Here is a 19,343-nt window from a genome sequence, read left to right on the forward strand (position 1 = left end):
TAAAATTTTATTTTATATACTTTCTCTCTTTCTATCATCTTTTATAAAAAGAAGACAACAATGCTTAACTAAGTACCTCTTAAACAACATTTAAAGGAAAAGCCGATACTAAAAAAGACAATGCAATCATGCGTAGATCTTTATGTAAATAGAGTTCTCTTGGATCAACGTTTAGTTTTAACAAGGAATGGTATGTAACGGATAATTAAAATAAAACCAAGTTTAAATTTTAATTAGAAATGCTTCTGTTGGTGCACTATCTTGATTCTGGATTAAGTTATTCTAAGGAACTACTTAATTGGCTCAAGTGTAAAGTAAGCAATAACAAATTTTGGATCGTTGTTAATCTTTACATTTAAATTTTACACAACTATCTTAGCAATCATTTTTATTGTATTTACGTCATAAAAAATACTTATAATAACAATTTAATTGATCACAGCGTTCGAGAAATCTAAATAAATAATGATTATAATAAACTCTACATTGAAGACACTGCAAAAAAGTTTTGCATAAATATAATGGCATCTTCCGTATGCCCAAATGTATAATTCAATTTTTATGTAGTTATTATTAACCTAAAAAAGGTTGAACATAAATATTATTAACATCAGTATAACGAAAATTGAGTTGGTGTGGTCGGTTATAGTAGACGTTGATAGCAGATGTAATTACTATATTAATAAATGAGAAGACGTTTTACTATTATTCTGTAACTGAAAAAACTACCAAGCATATAAAGTAACATATTAGATGCAAATGTATGATAATTTTATATGCTTAGTGGTTTTTATATCACAAAATACGCATTTCGGAGGTTTTACGTAATATAAACATATATCTAAATTATATTATTTGCTTTACGTACAAAATATAAATAAGATAAGTTAACTGAGACGTTTACCTTTTAGTAATCATATTTGTAAATATCTTAGTAGTATTATCTGAGAATCAGCGGAGATTTACTGATTTAATTAATTTATAACATTCTTATTTCAAATATTTAATTTAAAAAAAAAAGTAATCGAAAATTTTTAGTTGTGTTAAAATAAAAAAAAACATTAATGTACCTTGATATTATTATATGAAATATGATCGTGAATTGAATTTAATACATATTGACGAGTTCGATTACAACCGAAATCTCGCATCTCATTGTAATTATAGCTATAACACAAAAGATAAGATACAGAGTACGCTATACGAAAAAACTAAACCTATTATTGTAATATTCAGATCGAACTCGTCAAAACTAAAGGTATGTTCTGAAGTCAATGACCAAATTATATACAAAGACATTTAACCGCAAACGTCATAACGTAATCGTTATTCGTGCCTGACTTAATGATATATAACTACAGATCTACAAAAAAATATGTATAAAGAAATTTAAAAAAAGAACACCAGAAATTCACTATAGAATTTTAAAGAGTTGATAGATTAAATAAACGGTCTTTACTTTGTTATTCGTTACTCAAATGGTTGCACAGATTATTTAAACTTGAATTTTATGAAAAAAATAAATAAGATTCACTTGTATTTTTGCCTTTAAAATCTTAAATGAAATCAAAAGGATGTCAGTAATGTTATAATTATTGTTTTATATTTATGATCTCATTACTTTTTGTTGATATTTTTTTATCTATGACTTAATTACATGGCGTAACGAATAAATAAGAAACAGGATTAAAACTTAATATAAGCTTTTATTGTTTTCGAAATAACTAAAAAAATAATAATAAAAAGTGTTATTAAATAATTCCAGGTAACGATTAAAATTGATTTATTTAGGTAACAACAATGACTCAAATATTCCGATCTGACTCTTATTTATTTAATCTAACATTTTTGGCTATATTTATATTATCCAAGCAATTTACAATGTACTTGGGAATGAAAACCATTAATGAAAATGTGCCTCTAAGTTGTTAACAACCGCTTTATCTCAGTAACAAGCTTCAGGCGCAAACACTGCGCCAATTAACAACGCTTGCATATCGATTATTTATGAGAATACCCAAGTAAAATATTCGGTTCACCAAATAATCGATAAAAAATAAGGGAAGTATACATATGTAGAGGTATATTTTAATACCTAAAATATAAACAGTATTTACAGTTTTCAAAATAAAAAACCATTAACTCGTTTTTTTTTTTTCAAAGGAATAAGTTTGTTATTTTTCTAAATTTTATCCAAAATTTAAATTTTTAGTTAGTTTCGTTACGGAAAATGTATTTGTACTAAGTTTAAATTTCGCAATATATACTAAAATGTATATACATATAACTAGGGTAAAAAATGAGTATCTGTATTATTAAATAAATAAATGAACACTGTTATTAAAATAATAGGAATAAAAAAACTTACCCTTCACAAAAATCCCACCGTATAAAATTTATCACTTTAACAATTAAATACATAAAATGTATTTCATTTAAATGGACAAAATATAATAAATCAATCTGCAAAACTTTTTTAATTCGAATACATTTAAAAAAAGAATCCAATGCGCAGAAGTAACTTTCCCGCGCTCGTGCTGCTTTGAAAATGGCGGGCGATTTAGGGGCTGTACAGTGTACGTCCTTGCGTTGCGAACAAGGCCTTTGGCTATGTATGGACGCGCGATCAAGATCCTACGCCTCTTATACTCTTCGTTCGAACATTTAACACTGGTGACTTAGTAGAATATTAATAGTCCTGTTTCAGTATGTCCAATTAGCTGGATGCATTTTTATGCAACCGAGACGTGATTATGGAGGATCATGAAAGACTTGTTCACTATGGAAAAAAAAACTTTTTTTTTTTAAATACGACGCAAGAAGCAGATATATCAAGGCTACAATAATAAAAACACGTGTTATGAAATACATATAATCATTTTATCATACTATGCAGATAATTTAAGGACACATGCAACATGCTGTAATCAGTAGAATATACGTATTAAATTTTTGTAATTTAGTTTGAATTCAAATATCGAATATTTACCCAAATTATTTAATTTAAATTACCACATTATTATAAGGTCTTAGTTAAAAAAAGAACTAATAAATTTATTTGACCAATAATAACCGTCATAAATTTATAATGCTCGGATGTTTCCAATCAGTGGAAAAATTATATTACCGTTACCGTACGGCGGTGACTTTTAAATTAACACAATAAAATACACTGCTGAGACATATCTTATTACCGAATAATTGTGTTTCATTTTTCACATCTCACGGAAACCATGTTTGATCGTCAGTGCTGAAAAAAAGATATTACAATAATCAATTTTGGTTTGTTTTATATGTATTCGTAATTTCTTTTGTGTTTTCCAAGCAATGTGTACGCCGCCCAGTACAGTTAGGACAAATAAAACTGTTAATTTTAAATATTGTATAGCAGCAAACGAATCAATAATTACAGTAAACATAAAATTTGGCGAAATATTTTTGTACATTTTTAGTCGGTTTTATATGAATAATTTTTTTTTTTCTATCGTACTAAAAAATAAAAATCAAGATCTTATTTCTTACAAATGAACAAATTTACAACATCCTCAATTCAATTACAATGATTAGCATAAATGTTTACGTTTCATTTTCTATATATCTCACATAATGCTGAGTTAAAATAATAGAATAAGCCTTTATAATCAATTCTATAAGACAATGAATGAATTGAAGATAAATCCATGTGATAATTTCTTACTATGAAATTGTTATCGTACCTCATTATAATGCAATCACTAATGTTGTAATATAAAATGTACTTAGATGATTATTTATATTTAAAAATAAACATTTGTTTCCACTTGCCCAGTTTGTAAAGAATATGAAAAAGTGATATCATTTATTTTATAAAGTCAGACTGTATAAGAAATGAGAAGCTATTATAAAAATAATATAATTAAAAAAAAAGCAAATGGATGTATTTTTCAAACTATAAAATCGAGATGAACAATTTTAGTTTTCGTTTTTATTTCCGTTTTTTGTGTTTATGTACCTAACTTAAAACAATAGAATATTTTATTAATATTTCATCGACTACCAGTTTGAGAAAAGTACAGTTCATTTATATATATATACTAAAAAAATCAGACATACATTTCTATATATACCAATAAAAAGCATTGTGACAAAAAAGCTTAAATTTATGTATTTCATGCGATTCTCTACTGACTCAGTTATATTATGCATTACTAAGTGTATATGATTAATAGGTCTTTCTTTATAATACAACACACATAATATAACACTTAACTGCATATATCCACTTTAAGTTTATTTCCGATAAAAATTTCGGCGAAGTTTAAAACGCAATGTTTTGTTTGCAAATCCATAGTGAATATCATAAATTAATCAAGCTCTCGACCAAAGATATAGCGTCAATTTGCTCTCTAATATTTTTTATTTGGCTTTTTTCCTCTCACGATTGGAATAAAGTATATTTGTATACATTTACATATACATCTGATAGTTCGAAGCAAGTAGCATTGACAGATTTACGCGTACATTCATAGTTATAGGCAAGGCAATATGGCTATAAATTTAATAATGTCGAATACAGCTGTCTGGTAAAAAGTAAGCATATTCCGAAGCGCTATATAAGTGAAACAAATTACTCTAAAAGTCCTTTTGTGTCTTATCAAGATCTTTGATAAATGGAACTGCAAAATCGGGCTTCGAATTAATGAAAATCGTTTATGAAACAAATAAACTTGTTACAAATTGTTGAAGTATCAAGTTGAAAAGTTTTAAACGTAACTTTAAACCTTTTGTGAAACGTATACTCTTATGTTTGAAATTTTGTAATTGATATTGTCCCATGCGGTTCGTCTTTTACGTAAGAGTGAAATATTTATCACGATTTAAAGGGAATTCGAGGAATTTATTCAATCTCGTTTAGATTCAATCTAAGGAGCCACTTGAACACACTCAAATTGTTTATTAAAATATTTCAAGTAAATAAGAATGATATATATACATACAACAACAACAACAGCCTGTAAATTCTCACTGCTGGGCTAAAGGCCACCTCTCCCTTTGAGGAGAAGGTTTGGAACATATTCCACCGCGCTGTTCCAATGCTGGTTGGTGGAATACACATGTGGCAGAATTTCTATGAAATGTGTGACATGCAGGTTTCCTCACGATGTTTTCCTTCACCGCTGAGTATGAGATGAATTATAAAGACAAATTAAGCACATGAATCAGCGGTGCTTGCCTCGGTTTGAACCCGCAATCATCGGTTAAGATGCACGCGTTCTAACCACTGGGCTATCTCGACTCATACCTATACATAGTCATATTGTAATTATGATTACAATATTTAATTACAATTAAACATCACGACCGATGCCCACAACACAGGTGATAACATCAGTTTTAAACATACTGTAGGTACAAGATGTAAGTACTTATTTTGTTTTGATCCGTTCCGATCCTGTTACCGAACTATCGTCTATTAACGAATTAAACATCGAAATATAATGTCTACAAATTGGCTTTTACAAGTTCTTTTGAATTATAATATTTTATTTCATTTGGAAGGTAAATTCCACCGAGAATATTCTGTAAGACTAAACAATAAATACTATTCAATAAAATAAAATGTTTGTTTATTTATATTCGTAACCAATTTAAACCATTACGAATAATAGCACCGGAAATATAACACGAGGACATATTAAAGACGAAATTAAACAACAACTTAAATCATTTGTATGTGATAGAAATATTAAAATATGTCATATCAATGGACTTGAATTGAAATTGACTACTGATTTTAATGAAAATGAATTTACGAATTACGCCAATAACTTAATAGGTTAATACATTTATTATAAATTTATAATATTGCAAGTGAGATAATTTAATTCATCCTATAGAGAATATCTGCATTAATTATACTATTAATGTAACTGATTTTCATATACAAAAATGACAAATACATAAATGAAGTATTTATTCACTATTATTCTCCATCAACTTTGCTTTAAAATATAGTAAATAATCACGCTGAGCTAAGATGGCCCAGTGGGTAGAAAGCGTGCATCTTAACCGATGATTGCGGGTTCAAACCCAGGCAAGAACCACTATATATATGTGCTTGTGTTTATGATTCATCTCGAGCTTGGTGGTGAAGGAAAACATCGTGAGGAAACCTGCATGTGTTGTCTAATTTCATCGAAATTCTGCCACATGTGCATTCCACCAACCCGCATTAATGGAAGAGGAGGCCTTATCTCAGCAGTGTAAAATGTACAGGCTGTTACTTTACTTTACTTTACTAAATAAATACGACGCAATACGAGAAAATCGTTTAAGAATTTTTGTTATTCACTAGCAAGCCGACCACGAGTATTCACTTTCGAATTTAATGACGTTTTAAAGCGTATTTATTGTTTGCAAAATCTATGTTAGTAGAATCTTACGGATTAACATTAAGTGAGTGTTTTTTTTTCGTGACGCATGTCAGGAACAATCCGTCAAAACATTAGGTTTTCGGGTCACGAATGCGCTATACATAGTAATTCAAAGATCAACCTTGAGTCGACAATAATACCCACATTATCGACAACGAGGTGACCGATTGGTTTCTGTAACAGGATAATCCTATAAATAGTATAGACCCATATCAGAAATATATTTTTTACAATTTAATTAACAATAATATTTAATTTATATACACATTAGACACATTATCATGATATAATAACTCAATAGCTTATTCGATTTAGACAAAACTCAAAAGTCAAATTATTATTTCTCCTTTCATAATCTTTTTTCAAGACGCATTCTCATGTTAATTCGAAAAACTGCAGTTTAAATGATACTATTTTCCATTTTATTATTAATTAAAATACTTCGATATTTTAGAAAATTATTTATCACATTATTTATCACATTTAATTATCTATAAGTACTGTAAAGAAGATCAAGATAGAAGAATGTAAAAGAATATTATTAAACAAACTCTTGCTGCACTGCGTAAATAAAACAAGCCGAGCGGGCACGTTACATTCGCTCGCGATTTAACCTGTGCCCAAGCGAGTGATAAGCCTTAAAAAGTACATATGTATATCTTGTTACTCTTCTTTAATTGTTCGATAAGCCTTTTTGATCACTTTTTAATATTTGAGACTTCAAATTATTATTTTATTTAACTATCACAAATAGTTAACAACATTGCTGACACCATTAAGGTAGTTCAAGTCCTATGTGCCTCTTCCGATACTGTACATAGAGTTGTCGTATCAGATTCGTCATTTAAATTCATCACCACCATTCCGCTAATTGCACACACAATCCACAATTGGAAATAAGCGTCTACGAAGATCTTTGCCTCCCGCATCCAGCTGGGGCCTGCCACATTCTTCACGTTATCGAATACATTAACAACTTAGCAAACAAATGTAGCAAAAACAAAACACTATAGAACCTTCTTTATTTTTATTTATTTTGGTTGCTATTGATGACTCTAGGATTGTCAATAAAAAGGCAATAACAGTAAGTAGCACAAATGTTATAAACAAGCAATATGTATTCCTCTAATTTACAATGATGATTATAATCGCAACAATAATTAAATCTTTATTAAATTATTAAAATTTACGATCTGTCCTTATTGTTCGTCAAAAGTTGTTTTTAAAAAAGAGGCAGCCCTGCTAATTACGTGATCATCACCTGTGGTGTGAAATTATACAAGCCAAATCGCAGTGTAAATTTTTAAACGATCAAGCCTGCGTCAATAACGGTTAATCAAGTAACTGAACCCATTTATTAAAATAAAAATAATGGTAGGACGTAAGGTGATGAAACTTAAAGGACTAGATGAACCAGTCGTACGACATAATTGCTTAAGACTTGTTACTAAACTTATAATTTTCTTGTTTTAAAACTATTTTCTGATTGTAAATTTTTTTATTAAAAAACTATCTCGTAGTTTTGCAATCAGTAGTACGCCTAGTATTTGCTTTATTTTATAATGGTAATAATTTATAGATTTATAACATGGAACCTATTTTGTCAAAACCTATTTCATTTATTCTTTTTTATATGAAGATAGAAATTATATTAATTCTTGCATATTAATAACCTACCTATTTATAACTCAGTAATTTTAAGATCAACTTATAGGATGAATGTTACTTATAATCTAATAATACATACCTGTTAAACTTTCATTACTTAATATATTACTTGGATTTAAGAAGAAATAAATAATATTATACCTAATGTTTGTAAAATATTTGCATTTCATTTGTAACTCCCGTTCTAAAGTGACCTGGCCTATTTTAAGCATCTCGCGCAAACTTCAAATAAGTAGCTGCAGCTTATGTTCTCCCCCTACTGAGTATGTTTTGGTTTTTGTCCATGCATCTCACGATCCAGCCCTAGAATTATCTATGTTATCTAGTCCGACTCTTGCTGCCAATAACTCCGAGCACTTAATCCTTGGTAGGCTCGATATGTATTTAATAAGCAATACCTTCAAATAACCTTCTTCTATAGAGAAAAAGATTATGTACACACAATGCAGGGGCGTAGCTACCGCAGTATCAGCCGTATCAATTATATGGGGCCCCCAAGCCACGGGGGCCCCACACGCACATAAGTACAGACACATGACAGATGATAGACAGATATAATTAACACACACAGATAATCATGATGATGACAGATAGAGAGATAATTATAAAATAAATATTAATTTTAATTTAATGCAATTACTTTTGTGAGAAATCTTTACCCTTCCTAGAGAACCCAAGCATTTTTTTATACGGGGCCTCGTCGAGACACGCTACGATTCTGCCACAATATTTATGTTTGAAGTACTAATAACGAACACTCCGATTTAACCTTTTAGTGTCTATGATATTAAAATGCAATTATCAAAAAAATAATTACGACAATACGAAAAAAAAATACATCAGCTCAGCAATTGGACATGCCCACTGTTTGTAAAGGTTTTACATTAGTTTATTTTACTATTTAAATTTCAATATTATTATATTTTTTATCATCTATAGAACCAAGTGCTTATTGATCAATTTTGAATGAATATTTATCAAATACACATAAGACTAAAAAAAGCTTTTCACGATTAATCAGTACGTAAAAAGTTATTTTACATATGTATCCGATAAGGCTTTGTCGTGAGTTACCATACTGCTCAAAACAATGTCATTAACCCGTTGCAATATCAACAGCTGATGTATTTTTTCACGATCTGTATCAATCACTGACGGTCAATTTGGCTTAAAACATTGAACGACACAATACTAAAGGTTAATCTTTGACAAATGAACAAAGGGATACTTTTTTAATTGTTTAAAAATGTCTTGAACATTATTCGGAATATTATTTTCTTAATATTATGTTACCTACTTCATAATTCGCGTCATTGTTTTATATTTCCTCAGTTAATTATTCATACCCAAGAGTAATTGGGTTATTAATAACTTTGTTTATAATTGCTTTAATTGTAACATATAAAAAAACGGCTATATTATACTTCTAAATTTTATTAAAAACCAAGTTTTACATCATTTGTAAATGAATATAAATTTTGTATTCACTATTCAGTAACAAAACACGATGTTCGATGGGCATAATGATTCTTATAATGCGTTAAAGATATTTCCGACTTTTAATCATTAAGAACAATGTTTTAAATATCAACGCATTAACACTTCCGGCATGATATTGTCTAAAAAACCTACCTAAATTACCTACGTCATGTTCCACAGGATACTATTTATGTTCTTTAATATCTGTCAAAAATATAAATCACATTATCCAGCAGTAAATTACAAGTTACTGTTATTTTAATTTAGGTTATTTTGTAATCGTGATTAATAAATAAATACATGATAAGTAAAAGTTTATGCTTTTCTTGTAATCTGAACGTAAATGCGTACGTGAAACTTTTATTAAATTTAGGTGCTTACCTGGTTTTGCAACTACTTAAATGAAAATTAGCGATGGGACTGCAATTAATAAACTCAATAGGACTAAAAAGCGAGTACTCATATCGAAACGAATTATTTTTTGTAAGTGCATTTTTTTTTATCATTTTTATGAGTATTTTTCAAGTAATGGGCTTATCCCTTTACTTTAAAAAATTGATACTATGTTGACAATTTAAGCTTTGCCTACGAAAAAAGTGTCTAAATCGCGCTAATACGTGTGATATAACAACAAGCCTGTGGGAGTAGTTTTAATAGTTTATTTTAAGTAGTTAATCACATAACTATTATGCTAAGTACCTATACAATAACTCGAGTAATTCCATAATATAATCCATGTTGCCAGGGCCGCCGTAAGCGGGTCTGCAGCGCGTGCACTGCACGCGGGCGGCACGCCCAGGGGGCGGCAAATTAAGCAATACATAATGTACCGAATTCAAGTCATTATTATAATTCCCACAAATCCTTGAGTACAATAAATTATTCAAAGCATCGAAAAATATCGCACTGAGTAAAGTTAAAAGTCCGTCGTCTGTTATCCTATGAAAAACAGTACTGTCGAAGTTAGCAAAATCCCCTTTAAGCTTCCTTATCAATTGGTAGATTAGGTATCCGTTACTTGTCGTAGGGCGGCTTGAAGGGTATCGCGCCTTAAGGTATATTGGTGGCCACTGGAAATAGCAGAGCTATGCCTCCCGCGCCCGGTTTCACGGGTTCGCTGCTGCAGTCGCAACGTGCTCAACGCCAACTTAGAGGTACAGCTGTGGGCCACACATCGGCGTTAAATAAACAAAGAGCAAAGGGGCGCCCCTATCGTGGTTTGCGAGAGAAGCTCCGGACACACGGCGCTCCTGATATGGGATAACTACCGCCAGATCTCCAGCGACTGGACGGGAGGTATTTCAGGGAAACAGGGCGGGACACTCATACATCGATGCCCTAAAACACCCTGAAGACCCGGACATTGGCGAACGACTTTAATAGTCTTCCTTCTTTTTTTTTAATTTAATTTACGACATCCTCGGGATCATAGCTGCCCAAGCCTTTTTTATATTTTACATTTATACACTTTGGCGTTTTATATTTTTACTTAACATCAGCAGATATTCGCTGGACTTCAAGCTCGCCGTCGTCCTTTCGAGACCATAAGGGATGCACTTCGATATCCCGAGTTGCCTTCCTATCTTAGAAGGCCGTTGGGGCATACCTCCAGGATCAGGTGATCCTTTGGGAGGGGGCGATGGACGAATTGTCCGGCGTCTGAAGTTGGTTTTGACTGGCTCCTGCGGGCACCGACCTTGCCCGAGATGGGTGTGTTGTCCTACGCAGACGACGCCCTCATCACGGTGACGGGGCGAACCTTTCAGATAGCGGCCCGAAGGTCGGAGTATCGCTCACGGTGGATCGAATCGAGATGCTGGTTTTGAAGGTTTCTCTAACTAAAACGGAGGCCCTCCTAATACACGGTCCTCGTTGAGGTCTCCTCGAGGAGCGTTTACAAGGGACGGTAGTTAAGGCACAGACACATATGAGGGATCAGGGCCTCATCCTGGATGGTAGATGGAGCCTCGGGCAACATTTTGTCCAACTCAGCTTGAAGATCATCAATGCCAACGTAGGAGTTCCTTAAACACCTTGCCTGCGTTCGCTCCATGGAATGGTATTTTTTTATTTATTGTAAATCAATAAATCTAATCCAATCCATCAGCCCATTTCCGTTCACTGCTGGACATAGGCCTCTCCAATAGCACGCCACTGAGATCGTTCTTGGGCTACACTGTAAAAATTCGACGTAGTTTTCCAAACGCTACCCAACCTAGCTAAATTCTTCTAATCACCTCGTCCTCAAGGTTGTTTCTACCTAATCGCAAAGTCTGCCCAAAGTAGACATATTTTTGAACAACTTCGAGGTTCCGGTAGAACATGTTCATTGAACATGACTTGGTTTTATCCAAGTTCATTCGTAGGCCGATGCGCACAAAAGAATCAGCCAGATCGTTCAGCATCTGTTGTAGGTCAGCGTTTCTGCCACGATGACGATGTCGTCTGCGAATCTGAAGTGAGAGATGTATTCGCCATTGATGTTGATGCCACGTCCTTTCCAGTTCAGCGTCTTGAACATATCCTCCATCGCATTAGTAAACAATTTGGGGGAAATAACGTCCCTTTGTCTCACTCCTCGATGAAATGGTATGGGATTTGTTTGCTGATTCTGTACTTGGACGGAAAATACACCTATTTGGTTGGACTCCCTTAATGCTCGTAACAAGGCTCTTATCTTACGGGACCGTGGGAACAGTGCTGCTGACCCACTTCGCCGAAGAAGACCAGAAGAAGGGGTCTTCGCTATGGATGTCTTCTCCTCCCGCCATAAGTGTCCCGGGGTTAAGGGTTTCTATCACTGAGAACTCCCTAGGAACTGGAACCCCGCAGAGGTGAGCCTCCCGTCAGGACGTCACGGTACTATGCACAAACGGATATCTACTATATACAAATATATATAAACGGATATATACTATCCAAAAAGACGGAGTGGCTTTTTTAGCAGGTATACACCCCTGTTTTTGCAGCGAAAAAAAGGGCGGCATCATAGGTATTGCACGCGGGCGACAAAACAGCTAGCGGCGGGCCTGCATGTTTGCAGTATCCAGTTAACAAGTAAGTATCCAGTTATTTTCTTTTTGAAACGTACGTAACGTTTCGAAAAGAAAATAACTCCCCAATGAAGATAGCACATTGAATTAATTATTAATTTCTTAAAATATTTAAATTAATATGTTAACGAACCACTTGCTAACTTCTTGATATTTAATTTAAATTTCAAAAAGGAAATTATTTGGAACAAGAAAAACATATTTTTTTTAACAAAAAAGGAAAATACCTAAATAGATTTCAAAAGTATTAAAATTGTCATGTCGATATACTTTAGAACACTGGTCACTGGTTACAACGATAGGCTCGATAACCTTTCATTAAACAATAAACACTATAAAATAAAAGTAAAACAAACTCAATACAAGTTTCATGTTCATATAATAACATACTCTGTAAATATTTTGTTTAATGGTTATTATAGGCTATTCAATCAGTCTTCTACTTAATAGGGTTTCAAACACATCAATCTTCATTTTTATCAAGTTTTTTATAAATTTAAATTCCGTATATGGTACTTTCGATACTTATTAATACTGGTAATTTTTTTTCTTAACATTATGTATATTTTCGCACTGTATTACACTTTGACTATATTTGATTTCTAATTGATTGATCTTTTTTTTTATATTCAAAATCGAGGGGTGGCCAAATGGTCCTGGGACCTGGTGGTAAGTTATTCGTATTGCATACTTTCATTTTTTTTCACATAATTATTTATCTATTTCTATAAAGTCTTATAACTTATAAAGTCATAACATTTTCGAAATTTTGAATCCGACATTCGAATATAAAAACAACAATAAAATGGTTCAAATAATTTTGCGTTGAGAATTGTTGTCTATTGTTTTTTTTTATATTTAAAAATTGCCGTTTGCAACTTGAAGAGTTATATTTAAGTTGCAAACGATTGGGTTGGATTTGTAAATATACTCAAAACTACAACAACAGATTATTTTTGTTTTTAATGCATTTTAATTAAAACCATAGACAAAATATGACCTACATTAAAAGGTTGTTCTAGTATGTTTAAATTATTAACGCTGTCTATTTTAATAATAAATTTATTTAAAACAACAATTTTTGCCAATATTAAATTTTATAAACAGGAAAATATATGTTACATTTCTTTTTTTTTTCATTCTTATACAAAATTCTAAAAGATTAGGAAATCTTGTTTTATTGAAAAAAAAAAGGATTATTATATCGTAAAATATTTGGAATTAAATATGCATACAAATATTGAATTTAAAATCCAATATAAATTAGCAAATTCTTTTGTACATTTTAGTTTTTATCTATAGCCGGTACAAATTTATGTTAATCTGTGGCCACAAATATCGTTTCGTTACTTGAAGACGTCAAAGCTAAATTTGTCGATTCTTATTTATTGGATAAACTCAATAGCCGTTCTATTTAATAATATTAATAACTTTAATTAGATAACCGTCCCTATATATTTAATCATGCCACGCGGTGAGTTTGTAAATCTGGACCTTATAATTTAATTTCAATGTCGATCGAATGTTATTTAGAATGTGCTTTTTGTAACCCCATTATTTATAATAATTATTAATATTTCAGGTAAATATACCAATCACAAGGGTCGCAATCGTAAGTTTACCAGTCCAGAGGAGTTGGAAGAACAAAGAAAGCAGGAAGAACAGAAACAAAAGCAAGTATATTACAACTAGTAATGCCCATTCATGATTGAATCACCGTCATTTATATTAACAAAGACTTTCAAGAGTGGAAGTTGTTTCTGAAAAAAAAGTTGGAACAGTACAGAAAGAGTAGAAATATTTTTTTCCTTTCATGTAAAATCACCTTAAGTACTTTAATAGAATCATTTATGTTTCAGATGGAGGAAGGAGCATGGTGATGCAAGCACTAGTGAAGAAGAATCTGAAGGGAACAAATCTGGATCTGATGACAGTGACGATAGTGATTCAGATGAAGATGTAAGGCATTAGATAAACTTATAAATATAATTATTTCGATAAATTATGAGATGTACATTTACCTGTATGTCCCTAGTTTTGATGAAACTAAATTTACACCTACATTTTGGGATTGAATTCATTTCACTCCTTCAAATAGTAAATTTAAAACTCATTATCTTATAAATTGTAGGTTTCTAACTTATATTTTACTCTTTTTATTATATTGTCACAAGAATGCCTAAAATCAATCAATCAATCAATCAAATCAATCAATTAGACATATAAACCAAAAAAAAGTCAATCTTATATATACTCAGAGCCGGATTTAAAGGTCTGGAGGCCCCTGGGCCACAAAGCAGTGGGAGCCCTAGACAAACAGAAGCGTGAACAACCTAATAATTATACTATCATGAATTAATAACTTTTTTTATTTCAATCATTAAGCTATGATTTATTTACTTATCTTACTACTATCGGTAACTTTTAAAATATTAAATAATAACATTATTATAATTTGACTATATCTCGGTATTTGTTAACTTGCTGAAAACTGTGGCCCCCACTAATGTGGAGGCCCCAGGGCAGTTGCCCCGGTTGCCCTCCCCTAAATACGGCCCTGTATATACTTTAGTGCATACTTTCTCTTTGTAAATATCCATTTAAATTATGCACTGTAAAAGGCCATTCTGATTTATATTAAATGCACAATGTACGAAACTTAATTGGATAAGAATTAAGGTTGTATTGCTTGAAAATCACTTTGTATAAAAAGGAAATATTTTTCGTATAAGTTAGAGGATAAAAAATGATTATTGGGAGATAACCCTAAGATATATCTTCATGGACTTTTTTTACAACTTTTTTAAGTTTGTAATACTGAAGTACATTATTTTGATATATCTTGTGTGGTTCAGCCAGTGTATGCAATTAAGGCACTAGAAATGTTTTTGTTTAGGACATCATCTACCTACATAACTACATTAGAAACCTCTAAAATGATCAGTTTTTTTCTACTATATTATACATACATATTAATCTTGAATTACTATCTATTGAAAAAAATCACATCTAAATCTATTGCATACTTTAAAAGATCTAAACATACGCGGGGACAAACAGCGGTGAGAAGTAACTTTGTTTTATACAAAGTAGTGTTATTAGATTGATACTGTATAGTATGTTCTTTTAAATTTAATATATTTTTATAGGTGAAGGAAACATTTACTAGTATATGTGTATGTTTGTGTCTTATTTTATTGTAATTAATATGGTGTTTTTTATATTTACAGCACCCCACCAAAGCAAAAGGAGTTTCAGGCCTCATTGAAGTAGAAAATCCTAACCGAGTAGTAAAGAAAAACAAAAAGCTGTCTAATTTAAATAGTCTTCCTGAGGGTGAAAAGCCCCAACTTTCAAGGTTAGAATCGAATACAAGATTTTATATATGATGTACAACAGTTAAAAAAAAACTTGTTATAGCAAATTAAGTAATATTTAGTTAACATACTAAATATGATTTGTTTTGCTTTTAGATAGTAGAAGTGTCTTAATACTTTACTGCACTATCTACTATATTCATAGTCCTCTGATCAGTTAGAAGGAAGCCTGTGGTAGCTAAACTAATACTGGATATAAAACTAGTCGCTATTGTAGAATGTTAGCATTTATTAATGATTTGAGTATCATTAATTCAGTAATGGCAATTGGTGTAATTAATGCAGGCGTGAACGAGAAGAAATTGAGCGTCAACGGGCAGCGGCCGCTTATCAAAAGGCGCATGCTGAAGGCAAGACTGACCAGGCTCGTGCGGATCTCGCCAGGCTCGCTATCATTCGACAGCAGCGAGAAGAGGCGGCCAAGAGACGTGAAGCTGAAAAGAAAGCTAAGGAAGAGACGACGACTAAGAAAAAGTAATTATACTATTTATTTCTTCATTTTACACTTCATACTTATTGTATGACATAATTGTCTGTAGAGTACAGGAGTGACTGTAGTTGCCTACAAAATTGGACTTGTGCAAAGCATTACAACCTCTTAAAATATTGGATGGAGGGATTATATATCTGTCATGCAATATATTAGACCCATTCATTTTTGCATAACATTAACATTAATACAGGACATTATTTGACAGTGACTGTGAGATGCACATATGACTGCTTTTCAAAATTTTATTTCAATAGGTCAGTCTACAATGTAGTTACCATTATGGACTAGAAATTTCCAAAGGTTTTACTTTTTATTTTATTTTGTTTTGTATATTCTAAGCCACCAACTTGCATGATTATATGGTATATACTGATTTAAATGTAAAATATAAGTTTTTTTTAATTTGTAATGTGACTTTTCGAATTATTTATAATCTGTTCCAACCACATATGGTAAAATAAACAAAACTACTAAACTATGACATTAAATCAATGCTATATCATCCACCCAAATCTAGAAAAATCTTTGGTATTGCATTTACAAAACCTAAAAAAAACATTTTTAATGTCAATGAAATTTGTATCATAACTTTGGAAGTAAAATAAAAGTGTTACAAGTATGTCTGATTAAAGATATATTACTCAAGCACTACTTGTAATGCATTATAATTGGATTATGTCATTTGTAAATTTAAAGTTTATTTAATTTTAGTCCTTTGGTTGGAGTATAATATACTTATAAAAAACTTATACATACATTTATACATTCATTCATATATATTTTTCTATGGTAACTTAACATAACTTTTTGTTAATATACTCCTTTTTGTTTCAGGTAGATAAATACTCAACATTAGTCTATAACAGGAATGCCATTTTTGTTACATTTGGCGACTTTCGAATTCATTATAATCGTCTCGGATCCATTGTTTATGTGATATTTGTTTCAAATGATAAATTTGATTAAAGCAATAATTTAGGCGAAACAAATGGAATCTTCAATTATTTGAAAATAATCTCCTCGTCCATAAAAATGACTGCCATTTTCTATCAACATAACAAATATCACAAAATTAGTTTACTACTTATAATATTACAGATTATAAATATAAAGGCTTTCTCACATGATAAGTCGACGTCATACAATTTGGTAGATTTTCTACTGCACAATTTGTAAATTATTAATTATGAATATATATTCCACAATTATGCATATTTAAAGAAACGGTTTAAAGTATGATGCGTTAACTATTTTGTGTTATATCTAAGACTCGATAGTGAGTTTAAAATGTGCAATTTTTAGTGCATATATTGTTTTAAATATAATAGCTAATTTACAATGTTATATAAATGGCAATATTTTTTTTTTCAATAATATTTACATAATTCTTCATACCGGGCTATTTTAAGATAACTTGGAAATTTCTTCGGAATATATTGAAAACTTTGGGACGAGTTAAGTTTTTGTATTGTTGAGTTAACTTATGTCACATAATTTAGCGATGCTGTTGTCGGTATTTCGAAAGTTAAAAAATGAGAAAAATCTTAAAGAATGTTCTAGAAAATTACACATTTTTTACCCTAATTGCTGTCTTTTTTTTATAAATATGAAATTATTTTAACATGTAATAAAAAATATGGAACTGATGTCCGTTAAGATAAATAATTGTTTTTTATTAAACGAACGCATTGAAAATAACATATTATATTATTGTATTTTATTTCATTATGAATTCTGTATGAATTTGCTAAGATCTAATTAATTGTTAGATAGTCACACTAGACAATTTTATATGCGAATGTGTATCTGTATAATAAATAATGAAAGTAAATTATCTATATCTTATATTAATCCTATTACAGAGTACAAAACCTTACATAATAACACTGAAATTGCCCAGATAATCATTTGACCGATTGCCTTGAAAATTGGTACACACACTCTATTCGAACAAATAAAAAGCTAAATAAACAACATTTGACAATATTTATCATCTATGATATTCTCTATGGTTTTTGGATTACATGGCGAAATAAAATCTAAGGTTTAGTTTAAAGGAAATATGCGAATTTATGGTTTGTTGATCTTTTTCCCTACTTCCATTAAGGGTTTATATGTCACCGTAAGATTACAAAATTCGACAGTTTACAATCTGACGAGACAAATTGTTACAATTCGCCACTAGATGATGCTACTGTACACCAACTTCTATATTGTTCAGGCCACTAATCGCCACGACTCAGGAAAGATAACGTCTTCAAGGGGTTTGCTAGGAGATTATACAGGAAAAGGAAGATCAAATCCTTGTCATTATTATAGTTAACTAGATTACTTAGTTATTAATAGTAATATCGCATATTTGGATATATTTACGTTATGTGCAGTGGAATTTAAGACGCAACCATCCTTGTATTCATTCAAAATCAATTATTTTGCTAACAAATGTACAATAAGACAACACAATGAACAATAAAACTTAAGAAAAGATGCTTTGGGATATTCTGTTGGAACTTTCTTTCGCTATATATCAAATAGTAAATAACATACAGCTAAATAAATTACTAAAACTTAAGAATAATGAAACGACACAAAAATATTAAAATCCTGTTGGAATTATCGTAACCTTTTTTCCCTACGTGACATTCGTGTTTCACTCTAAAGTAAGCCGTGTAAAAGAATATCGTTCCAAAAACACAACAAGACACACAACCGTTCTTTCAAATATAAGGCAACCAAAATATAGAAACATAGGTGCACGATGTACATGACATCATAATTGTATATAAGTAAATAAAATAAACGAAAAAACTAGAAACGAGACATTATAAAAATATTTTAAAAAGCTTGAGTCATAACACCT

General features: G+C 30.9%; 2 protein-coding genes across 2 annotated transcripts in view; one reads left to right on the forward strand and one right to left on the reverse strand.

Annotated features, from left to right (window-relative positions):
• LOC124529995 (serine-rich adhesin for platelets-like) overlaps positions 1–2,597 on the reverse strand; it is a 32,544-nt gene extending 29,947 nt beyond the window's left edge. The window contains exon 1 of the mRNA XM_047103966.1: positions 2,369–2,597. The gene's annotated coding sequence lies outside the window, so the exon portion shown is untranslated. The remainder of the gene's footprint in view (positions 1–2,368) is intronic.
• An 11,330-nt stretch (positions 2,598–13,927) lies between these two features.
• Positions 13,928–18,067, forward strand: LOC124529942 (28 kDa heat- and acid-stable phosphoprotein). The gene is made up of 6 exons (XM_047103893.1): positions 13,928–14,087; positions 14,196–14,286; positions 14,473–14,572; positions 15,844–15,971; positions 16,276–16,464; positions 17,318–18,067. The coding sequence occupies exons 1-6, from the start codon at positions 14,078–14,080 to the stop codon at positions 17,319–17,321; spliced, it is 522 nt and encodes a 173-aa protein (XP_046959849.1). The 5' UTR covers positions 13,928–14,077; the 3' UTR covers positions 17,322–18,067.
• Positions 18,068–19,343: the final 1,276 nt, after the last annotated feature.

Source organism: Vanessa cardui, chromosome 5 (genome assembly GCF_905220365.1).
Source record: "Vanessa cardui chromosome 5, ilVanCard2.1, whole genome shotgun sequence".
In the NCBI taxonomy this organism is placed as follows: domain Eukaryota; kingdom Metazoa; phylum Arthropoda; class Insecta; order Lepidoptera; family Nymphalidae; genus Vanessa; species Vanessa cardui.

Excerpts from the sequence above, each read along its gene's own strand:
- LOC124529942 (XM_047103893.1), top strand. Across the intron at positions 14,287-14,472 it reads CAGGAAGAACAGAAACAAAA|ATGGAGGAAGGAGCATGGTG; the intron begins GCAAGTATATTA and ends TTTATGTTTCAG. Across the intron at positions 15,972-16,275 it reads GAAAAGCCCCAACTTTCAAG|GCGTGAACGAGAAGAAATTG; the intron begins GTTAGAATCGAA and ends TAATTAATGCAG.